The sequence below is a fragment of the Chiloscyllium punctatum genome, chromosome 2 (genome assembly GCF_047496795.1).
Source record: "Chiloscyllium punctatum isolate Juve2018m chromosome 2, sChiPun1.3, whole genome shotgun sequence".
Taxonomy (NCBI): domain Eukaryota; kingdom Metazoa; phylum Chordata; class Chondrichthyes; order Orectolobiformes; family Hemiscylliidae; genus Chiloscyllium; species Chiloscyllium punctatum.
In genome coordinates this window covers 42,030,465-42,041,517 of record NC_092740.1, presented here as the reverse complement: position 1 = coordinate 42,041,517, position 11,053 = coordinate 42,030,465, and the positions used below count along the sequence as shown (strand labels likewise).

General features: G+C 40.6%; 1 protein-coding gene across 2 annotated transcripts; it reads left to right on the top strand.

Annotated features, from left to right (window-relative positions):
• Nucleotides 1-847: 847 nt before the first annotated feature.
• On the top strand, nucleotides 848-6,862 carry f2rl1.2 (coagulation factor II (thrombin) receptor-like 1, tandem duplicate 2). 2 transcript variants are annotated; one of them, XM_072547647.1, is made up of 2 exons: nucleotides 848-1,029; nucleotides 5,186-6,862. In XM_072547647.1, the coding sequence occupies exons 1-2, from the start codon at nucleotides 930-932 to the stop codon at nucleotides 6,268-6,270; spliced, it is 1,185 nt and encodes a 394-aa protein (XP_072403748.1). In that variant the 5' UTR covers nucleotides 848-929; the 3' UTR covers nucleotides 6,271-6,862. The 2 variants fall into 2 exon arrangements, with proteins under 2 accessions (XP_072403748.1, XP_072403759.1); XM_072547658.1 differs by lacking the exon at nucleotides 848-1,029 and adding an exon at nucleotides 2,088-2,552.
• The last annotated feature ends 4,191 nt before the right edge of the window (nucleotides 6,863-11,053 follow it).

The following is an 11,053-nucleotide window of genomic DNA, read 5'->3' as shown; positions in this document are numbered from 1 at the left end:
ATAGAATTGCAGAATTGCAGAAGTAACATTAATTTACCTATATCCCACAGACTATAACCTGGTGTTGTGTGATTTTTAACTTTGTACACCCCAGCCCAACACTGGCATCTCCAAAACCTGAACCTCAACCTTCTTCTCAGAAAGTCTTCTCAGCAAATCTTCTCAGAAATCGCAAACATTCACTTTTGTCATCCAAATCATTAATATATTCTGTAAATAATTGTGGCCCCAATACTGCTCCCCGTTACACAACACTAGTTAGAGTTTGCCATCTTAAAAATGCACCCCCCCCCTCCCCTCCCCCCATCCTCCCTCACATCCTTACTCTCTGTTTTCTTGGAATACCTCAGTCTGATTACCTTCCTCCTGAGCCTTCTCGGGTGGAAGTGACACAGCCGCAGCCTATCTCGTCTCTCTTTATTGAGAGAATTACTCTGGCCAGGCAACATCGTGACGAATCTATTCTTTACCCTTTCCAGTAGCTTTTTTAAAAATGTGGAATGCAGGAGAAGATAACTTTCTTAATTGACAAGTGCAGACATGATTCTTATGTCTGAGATAAACATTGCTCCTCTGTTGTGTGTCACGGAAGTTCCCCCAGGGATGGGTGTTGTGTAAACGTTTTGCTCGCTTCTTGAAGCTGACTCATAACCGACTGGATTGATACTATTTCAGGTGAGTATCAGTCTGGCTGGGGGCGTGGTGAGAGTGGGAGATTCCCACCTCCTGTTACACATACCCCGCCCCATTCGGCGATCTCTCAAATCAGATCTCTCCTTCACTCCAGCCCGGGAGCGTCTGTCAATCACTCTGCAGGTAGGGAAAAGGGACGGCCCCCCTTTTCTACAAATAGCGCAAGATATATAGGGTGGAGAAGGTGAAGTATTGCCAGAGTTTGTTCCTGTTCAGTTGTGTAAGAGTGAAGAAGCATGGAGAAGATGTCTGGAGTGGTGTTGGTGGTCTGGCTGTTGGCCTTGCCTATTTGCTGTGATAGTAAACCTGGCGCCAGTGAGCGGGGCTGCAAACCTGGTGAGAGGAATGTCCGCGTTGCTTGAGCGAGGGCCGGTGGCGGTGAGGTTAAATAAAGGGCAGACTTTGTGGCTTGGATTGCTCGGCTGTGAGTTGGGGGTATGGAAGCTGCGGTGGGTGTTCCCGGGTCAGACTAGAGGTTTTTGGATTAGTGGTGCTGGAAGAGCACAGCAGTTCAGGCAGCATCCAAGGAGCAGCAAAATCGACGTTTCGGGCAAAAACCCTTCATTAGGGAGAGGTTTTTGGTTGAGTTCCCGCGTGAGAGCCTCAAGCTGTTTTTAGTGTCTACAAGCGAATGCATTCTCTTCCCTGCCCCGCTTCCAAGGCCTGCGTAATGAATTGAAAAGGGTTTTTCCCACGTCCTGTGTTTTTTTTCTGGGGGGGTGGGGGTGGAATAGCAGAGTAATGATCCACCACTCACTACCGATATTCCACATTTGAACGGAGATCAGTGGGTCACGATCTACAGTGATATGCTCTCTGACTTGTACCTGGGATTGCACTTTTCTTGGGTAAAAGTGGGACGAGAATGAGCATTGATAGTGTACAGCAGGGAAACAGACCCTTCGGTCCAACCCGTCCATGCCGACCAGATATCCCAACCCAATCGAGTCTCGCCTGCCAGCACCCGGCCCATATCCCTCCAAACCCTTCCTATTCATATACCCATCCAGATGCCTTTTTAGATGTTGCAATTGTACTCGACTCCACCACTTCCTCTGGCAGCTCATTCCATACACGCACTATCCTCTGCTGGAAAAAGCTGCCCCTGAGATCTCTTGTATATCTTTCCCCTTACACTCTAAACCTATGCCCCCTAGTTCTGGACTCTCTCTCTCCACCAGGAGAGACTTTGTCTTGTTATCTTAGTAATTTTTCTCCACGTCCCTTGCATTTTTAAAACATCCAGGGATTTGCATTACTTGCCGAGTACAAGATTAAGATTGGCGTTCTGACTGATGGGAGATCTCTGAATGAAATCTTTTGGCTGTAGTGAAATTGTAAGCTTTTTTTCCGAATGCCTGTTGTAATTTTGATCTTCAAAAATCTACCTACTGCTAGGAGAAAGCCTAATATCAGGATGACTCGGGTTTCATCTGAGCCGATTTCACATCCTTTTAAAATATGCCCAAAATTGGTATCACAGTTCAATCGAAGTCTCCTTCAAATCGATCAGACTAAATTCTGAACAGCATGACCAATACCGTGCACGAATTGAACTCGTTTGGGTCATTGTGCGTTGTGGGATTAACACGGAAGGGGGTTACACTAATTGTCGTTTGGCCCATCTGCCTGTGGTGTAAAGATTTAAGATCGAAATTTATTTCGGAACCAACTGAGACAAAACACAAACCAGAGGTTTAGATTGGGGGAGGGGTGTGTGGATAGGATCGAAGGAAGCCCCCTCCAAGGGGGGGAAGAGAGATTTAGGTTGGGCCTAAATCAGGGACAGCATTACTGAGTTTCCTTGTCAGACTGCTCGCACTTGGAAGTATTGGATCGCTAACACAGCTGCTTTATGGGTAAAAACTTGACCAAAGTGAAGATTTTCACTGCGGTTTGAACAGATTTTACCATCGAGTTTTAAAAAAAAATACTTCTAGCTCTAACGCATGGAAAGAAATCTCTTTTTTTTTTAACGCCGAGAATATGTAATTGGAGTAAAATGCAGACAAATTTTCAAGCTCTAGGTTGCTGAGCCTCGACAGTTTCTGGTCAACCTGTGCAGAGATGTTATTACAAAACTGTCTACGTGGTTGTAAATGAGTTTTTTGTATTTGAAGGTGTGCGTAATGTAACTATGGCGACATAAGGGTGTGGTTGAATTGTGATCTCTCGGGTAGTGTAGAACTACTACGTGCTGAGGAAGTTAGTCATAAGATTTTAAATTTACCTCGCTGGACGTTTTCAAATGATTCTGCAAATCATATGACTTCTTAGCCCTTGAGAGAAATTGAAGTTTTATTTATTGCTACCATAGGAATGTGGAACAGCGGCTCGTAAAATCGGTACAGCACTTTTTTCAGCTAGGGTGGGGGAGGGGTGAACTGCGAACAGAACCATTCGACTTTCCCCTCCAATGTTTTCAGTTACACCTCCATTATATATTAAGGCCATGCAGTTTGAGACAGAATTGGAGTCAAAGGTGCATTTTAGTTGCAACACAGCAAAACTAGGTGGTTAACTTCACTGTCACCAGGTTAGGATTGTATTTACTGGAGTTTAGAATGACGAAGTTGATGTGGAATCTGTAGAAACCTAAAATTCTAATGCGTCTTAAATAATTTTTTAGATGCAGGAACCATGGTGAGGATTTCTGAACAGGGGCCATAGCTGAAGGGTAAGCAGACTTTTAGGACAGATCAGGAGAAACTTCTCCACCCAGAGGGTGGTGAGTCTGTGCAATTCACTGCCACAAAGCAGTTTAGGTCAAACCATTGTGCTTTTCGAGCAGGCAATAATATAGCTCTTGTGAATGAAGAGATTGAGATGTGGTGCAGTAGAGAGACTGGATATCGAGCTCTGATCAGCTGTGATCATCTTGGATGGCAGAGCAGGGTCAAATGGTCTTTTTTGTTTATAAGGTCTGTTTGTTTAGTGGATTGGCTAGCTTGGTTGCTCAGATGGTTGATCTGAAGTGCAGGGTGATGCCTTCAGTGGGTTCAAGTGACACAGGATGGGGTTATTGTGGAGGATTTTCCTTCTCGACCTTTCCCAGTCTTCTGAGCATGGTGACCCACTCACCCATTCACCACCAGTCATCTGTCATGGAGAGAGTTGCACTCTGGCCTTGTAGGACTCTGTGGTGACTTTTCTCTCTCTTGATATACTTTTCAAATTGTGGCCCCAGCCCAACACACTTCAACTATTTTAACTACAAGCAATTTTAGTAGCCATTGCTCACTCGCAAAACCAAGTACTAATTCTTTGCCTAATGTAGTTCTTGAGAAATGTAATCTCCAGGATTACTCCCAACATTGTAAGACAGTAACTATTGTGAAAATACAAGTGGCTATGGCATGAATTTTCCAGAGACTGCACATTCTAGCATCAAGCAGCTATGAGTGACATAATAGTGTGAGATTGGTCTGTTTTCTGCATGAAAGGCACTGTATCTGTTCATGTGAGTTGCATATTGGTTGAATATACTTGTCTGCAGTACCATGAAACGTTTATCTGGCTCATCCTCCCCAAAAGGAAAGTCGGTGGTATACCAATAAAAGCGTAACATGCACTGGGCTGGATAAACTAAGATTGGGGGCCATTCGAGCTGCATGGTAGGTGCTCCCAAGGGTTTCTGCAGTGCTGGAGTTCTCTAGTGGGCCCTGCTAGGATTGCTGTTAGACTCGGGAAGAATGCTTGATGGAACAATGCTTATTTTAGGGCATGGTTAGGGTAACATTGGGTTCATGGAACACAAAAAATGTAATTGACATTTGTGCTGTTCAACTCTTGGAAATAATCATGGATGGTAAAGTGGGAGATGCTCTATATTAGATGCCCCTGGCTAAGATCTGAGCAGGTGCATGTCATATCCATCTCATGTTTTCACTGGCTGTACCACTTTGACAGATCATGTAAAGCACAATCACAAACATTTGTGTTCTGCTTTGTCTTGTCATTTTATTGTGCTAAGATTCAAGTATACTGTCATGACATATGACCATGTGAATTTTGGCATCTAGACTGTGTTGAACAATAATACATCTTCCATCTGAATTCCCAATTGATTGATTGTGTTATGTATTTAATGCATCAAACAATACACCACTAATGTTTTCCAAAGGGAGAATAAAACACTCGAGGCTATGTTTTAATGTGACAGTTTGTATATTAACAGAGAGCACAGTTGTTTCAGGCAGTGCTTACTTCACTATTAAAATACATTATATTATTACTTAATTTAGTGGGAGCTTTATGAAACTTCGTAAACATGTTAAATGCTTTCCTTTAATTATGTAGTTGAGTAATCATTACTTAATGACCTTGTTTCCCATCTCTTTTATTGCACGTCTTGCAATATAAGAATGGAATTCTTTTTTAATTCAGAAGGTAATATCATGATGTGGCCCTGTTTTTACTAAGTGGCAAATACAAGCCAGAATCATATTTTACTGTGTAGCTAATTAAACATTCTCTTTTTTTATTATTCTAGCCTCTCAACGAAGCTTTATTGGCATACAAACCAACGACAGCAACTGTAATTCTGGATTCAAAGTTAATGAATTTGCTGAATCAGTACTGACCAGTGGATTGACTACAGTCTTCTTGCCTTTGGTTTACATTATTGTGTTCATCATTGGTTTGCCTGTGAATGCTATGGCACTGTGGGTTTTTATCTATCGAACCAAAATGAAACACCCTGCAGCAATTTACATGGCTAATTTGGCTTTGGCAGATCTTCTGTTCATTATTTGGTTCCCTTTGAAAATTTCCTATCACCTAAATGGCAACAATTGGACTTATGGAGAAGGACTATGCAAGGTGCTAGTGGTTTTCTTCTATGGAAACATGTACTGTTCAATTCTGTTCATGACCTGCCTCAGTGTTCAAAGATATTGGGTTGTTGTAAATCCAATATCTCAAACAAGGAGAAAGACACACATTGCTTATGGTGTATCTATTTTTATTTGGATAATGATTATATTGGGGACAATGCCATTGTATTTAAATATTCAGCAAACTGTCAAAATTGACAATCTTGATATAACAACCTGTCATGATGTGCTACCTGAAGAGCAATTGGCCTCAAGCATGTTTGACTATTTTCTGTCTCTGGCTATTGGCGTATACTTCTTTCCAGCATTACTGACAGTAACTGCTTACGTATTGATGATCAAAACATTGAAAGCCTCCAGTAATGAAGATAGCATTGGGAAAAGCCGCAAGAGAGCAATTGAGTTGATTATTACTGTTCTCATCATGTATTTAGTTTGCTTTACTCCTAGTAATATTATACTTGTTGTTCACTATTCTCTTCTTAAACATGGGAATGACAATGTTTATGCTTTCTATATTGTAAGTCTTTGCCTGTCAACAATTAATAGTTGCATTGATCCCTTTGTCTATTACTTTGTTTCCAAAGACTTCAGAGATCATGTTAAAAATACACTGCGATGTCGTAGTGTGAGGACAGTTAGAAGCATCCAGGCTTCCTTTGCATCTAAGAAACAATCAAAGAGATCTGGTTCTTATACTTCTGCCAGTAAAATTACCACCACTACAACAACCAACTGTTGACTGTTAGTGTGACTCCATAGTTTCTCAATTTCTCAAATCCATTGTTTAGCTTTATGGAAAAAGCTAAAGCTGAATTACCTTGAGTAAATTTGGCTATTTTATTCAAGTATTGTTGGTCATATCTTGCAGTATTTATTCCTGTTCAAGAGCACTGTTTGCACAATTGCTGAACTACACAATGGTTGCTGACTTGTAATATGGGAACCAAACAATTATTCTATTGTATTTTACTTTAGTGTAAATATTAATGGTCCTACATATTTAACTATTTCAAGTTTAATCCTTTTTAAAATATTGTCAGATGAGAACACCTTTGTTTTCACCTTTTTAAACATGTGTATATAACTGCCATAGGTTTTAATACTGTGACTTTTGTTTTAAGATTGAATGCATTAAGTTGGTATCTGTGAACCTTTCTATAATTGGAGGGGAGAAAAGATTTAAATGGAGGAAAGGGTACACCTCTTAATAGCTATTAAGAAGAATGTTTTTAAAAAAAATTCAGTAAAAATATTGAATCTTCTCAGGTGTTTTCAATGCTGTGAATGATGCATTTGTATTGAATAAACATTTTTAGAAAACTTTTTTAAAATTTGATTTTGGTTTTTATTTATCTACTAATAAATCTCTTCAGATTCTGTGACAAGCTAAGACCTGTCTCCAGTAATCAGGTTAAAGTTGACAAACTGCAAGATTTAAAGGGTATTGTGCTAACCTAATGCTGCAAAGTAATCAAAGATAAACAGACCATTTCTCGTTTAAACCTGCATTACTGAATTCACATCGAGCCAAAATCTGATATTTTTAAAAAACATAATCCCCAAAGTATAGAAACATTTAAGGATACCCTCTGTTTTAACCATAGTTCTTCTTTGACTGGCATGCTTTGAGCATGTTTCTTGACCCAGCCTTCAGTTTTAGTAACTGCAAATGGTACTGGACATGACATGATCATCCCCACTTCTGATCTTGTGGTTGGGTCATTGATGTACCATTGAAGATGTTTGGAACGCGGATACCACTATAGAATGTTGCAGTCAGTTTTGTGACCAGCAGGCTCCCACAGCCATGTCATATGACCAGATGACAAAATGTGCAGTAATTAACATTAACTAGGACACCAGAGCTAACATCCTTGCCTTCTTAGGAAAAGGCAGCCAGGAGATATTTTAGGTCCATTACAAAAAAGGGGGTAGATAGAGTTTTGTTTAAAAAGCTAGTGCCCAAAAGGCTATTATGCCTCAGGTAAGTCAGCACTCCCTCACACTGCCTAAGGGTGTTAGCCTTGAATTTTTTAGTTTCAAGTCCTGTAATCTTCTGATTCAGAGAAAGCTCAGTGGCAAGCACTGCTGCCTCATAGCACCAGGAACTTGAGTTCGATTCTAGCTGGCCTTGGGCAACTGTGTGGAGTTTGCAGTCTCCCAGTGTCTGCTTGGGTTTGCTCCGGGTGCTCTGGTTTCCTCACACAATCCAAAAAGATGTGCAGTTGAGTCTAAGCCCTGATATGTGACACTATTCAGAGGGACTGTACAGGCAGTGAGAAGTGAGTTGCTTCCTTAGAATTAAAATAGGTTTCATGATGGACTGTGTAGTTGGCATGGTAGTGATTCACTTTTGGCAGTTTAAAACATATAGGCCTGAGGCCAAGATCTACTGGGTGATGTTGGGAGGGCTATGATGTCGAGCAGAGGTTGATTTGGAACCTTCATGGTGATTGGAAAAGGAATCAGATGACAACAATTATCTTTCTGAAATTTCAATTATGGCAGATGTATCAACTGGCTCCATCCTCTTGGTTACTAACTATCATAATGGAGATTTAAAGTGTATGATTTGCTGTCTTAAGAAAAAAACCATTGTTAACAAACCATGTGAAGAATACTCTGCACTGGTTGCATGCAGCTCCAACGACGCTCAAATTGGACAACATCCAAGACACACTGACCTGCTTAAACAAACTCTTTGGACACACTCCTTCCACCACAAATACAATGGCATTGGCTTACATAATCTGCTATGCACTGCAGCAGTTTGCCAGTGGTCTTGAACAGGCATCATAGATATGGGGACACCACTTTACCTAATCGCAACTATGTAACCGCTATTGTTTAAAAACCCATCTTGTTCACTAATGTTCTTCAAGCAAGGTAATCTGCCATCCTTCCCTTTTCTGGCCTGTATGTGACCCCAGATCCTCAAGTAATATGGTTGACCCTTAACTACCCTCTGGGCAATCAGGAATGGGCAATCAATGCTGGCCCAGCCAGTTATACTGACATTCCATGGATGAATAAAGGAACAACACTTGCAGATTCTCCTGCAAGCTACGTGTCATCCTGAATTGAAGCTGCCATCCTACCAATACTGTGAGTATAATTTTGTTTTGGTATTATGACATTAGAAGCAGTTCAGGCAAAGTTCACTCAATTCATTTCTAGGGTTGAAGAATGAGAGGTGATTGTGAAACAGTTAAGATCTCGGGAGTTTTAAGATGGGTATTGCAAGCGGGTTTTCTCTTGTGGAAGAATCTGAAGATTGGGACTGTTTAAGAACAAGCGATTTCCCTTCTCAGATACGGATCAGATGATTTTATTTTTTACATGTTAGAGTCATTCAGCCCATGGAATTCCCCAGAAAACAGTGGCGGTTGTGTCAATGAACATATTCAAAGCAGAGCTAGAGTTTTGATAGACAAGGGAGTTGAGGGTTAAGGGCAAAGGATAGGAAAGTGAGTTGAGATATAATCAGATTAGCCATAATGTTTCTGAATGGCCTCCTACTTCTACCTTTTACGTTTGGTTGTAGTAACTCAAGAAAGTGGCTCAGCATTATCTTGCAAGCAAGTACTTAACTATTGTAAAGTGCTTGGAGATTTCTGATGGTTGAGAATGGTGATATAAAAATGCAAGTTTTTTTTAGCCATTGCTTTGCTATTTTATATTAATATATTGTTAGAAATAGTAAAACAATCAAATATAACTGAGAATGTACTATTGTTATCTTGCTATATTGATTTTACAAGGACGTAAAAGCAAAGAGGTGGAGTGGACAATTAATTCCCTCAAGTGTGCTGCACCATTTAATATGATCATGGCTGACCCCATCTTGGCTACAACTACACTTTCCATAACCCTTCAACCCACTGCTAATTAAAGATCTGTCTAATCTCCTTAAATTTACTCAATGTCCCAGCATCCACCACGCACTGAGATAGTGAATTCTACAGATTCACAACCCTCTGAGAGAAGTAATTTCTCCTCATCTCTGTTTTAAATCTGCATCCCCTTATCCCAAAGCTATGACCTCTTGTTCTGGATGAAGAAACATCCTTTTTGAAAGGGTCACAAGACCCAAAACGTTAACTCTGATTTCTCTTCACAGATGCTGCCGGATACTACTGAGCTTTACCAGCAACCTCTGTTTTTGTTTCTGATTTACAGTATCCACAATTCTTTCAGTTTCCAACATCTTTACATCTCCTTTGTTAATCTCCTTGAGCACCTTAAATGTTGTGAGTGTGGTGCTGAAAAAGCACAACAGGTCAGTCAGCATCCCAGGAGCAGGAGAATCAACGTTTCGGGTATGAGCCTTTTCCTGATGAAGGCCTTATGGCCGAAGTGTTGATTCTCCTGCTTCTCGGATGCTGCCTGACCAGCTGCGCTTTTCCAGCACCACACTCTCGACTCTGATCTCCATTATCTGCAGTCCTCACTTTCTCCTCCTTGAGCACTTTATATGCCTCGATTAGATCTCCTCTCATTCTTCTAAACACCAGAAAGTACAAGCCAAAACTGCTTTATCTCTCTTCCAAAGATAAACTCCTAACCTCTGGAATCAATCTAGTGAACCTCTGGACTAGCTCCAATATAACTACATTCCTCTTCAAGAGGGGAGCAGAACTGTGTGCAGCACTCCAGGTGTGGTCTCAGTAATATACTGGTGCAACAGTTCCCAACTTTTAACCCGATCATAGGTTCACTTTCTAATCCTATGAATGAAATTGAAAAGCAGACTACATTTTTTTTAAGAATTGAAAATATAACTTGCAGGCATGAACACAGGAAACTGAGATTTCCAATCTCCCACAGCTCTGATTGATAACCTAGTGTACTGTTTTTGCAATCTATTTCTCTATTAAAAATCACATAACACCAGGTTATAGTCAAACAGGTTTATTTGGAAGCACTAGCTTTTAGAGCACACTCCTTCTTCTGGTGATTGTCTGACAACTACCTGATGAAGGAGCAGCACTCTGAAAGCTAGTGCTTCCAAATAAACCTGTTGGACTATAACCTGGTGTTGTGTGATTTTTAACTTTGTACACCCCAGTCCAACACCGGCACCTCCAAATCATATTTCTCCATTGCAATTCATCATATTTTACTGTGAAATCCAGTCACTCAAATAGAGATAGTGGACCCCCGAGTTCCTATTTATTGCATTGTGCACTGGCTAATCCTTATCTCTCAACCAGCATCATTAAATAGGTGATCAAAGGGTTAATTATCACAGTGCTGTTTTTGGAAAATTGCTGCATGCATGTGTTCACTCTGTCAGCAAATGCATCCGCATAAGAAACCTAGTTTGAGAAAATAAAGAGTTTCCATTTGTATAACATTTATCACATCTCTCAGAATGTCTGGAAGCCTTTAACATCCAATGAACTATTCAAGTTATTGTTGTTACTTTGTCAAAGTAATACATTCACAGCAGGCAGTATTACCCTCTTTGCAACAAACCAGTTCCAACCAGTCTATATGTCAGCCAATAAGTGGCTGTGCCT

Bases quoted from the DNA above. Each gene is read 5' to 3' on its own strand.
- f2rl1.2 (XM_072547647.1), top strand. From the start codon at position 930: ATGGAGAAGATGTCTGGAGTGGTGTTGGTGGTCTGGCTGTTGGCCTTG. The intron at 1,030-5,185 runs GTGAGAGGAATG...TTATTATTCTAG, and splicing joins TGAGCGGGGCTGCAAACCTG to CCTCTCAACGAAGCTTTATT.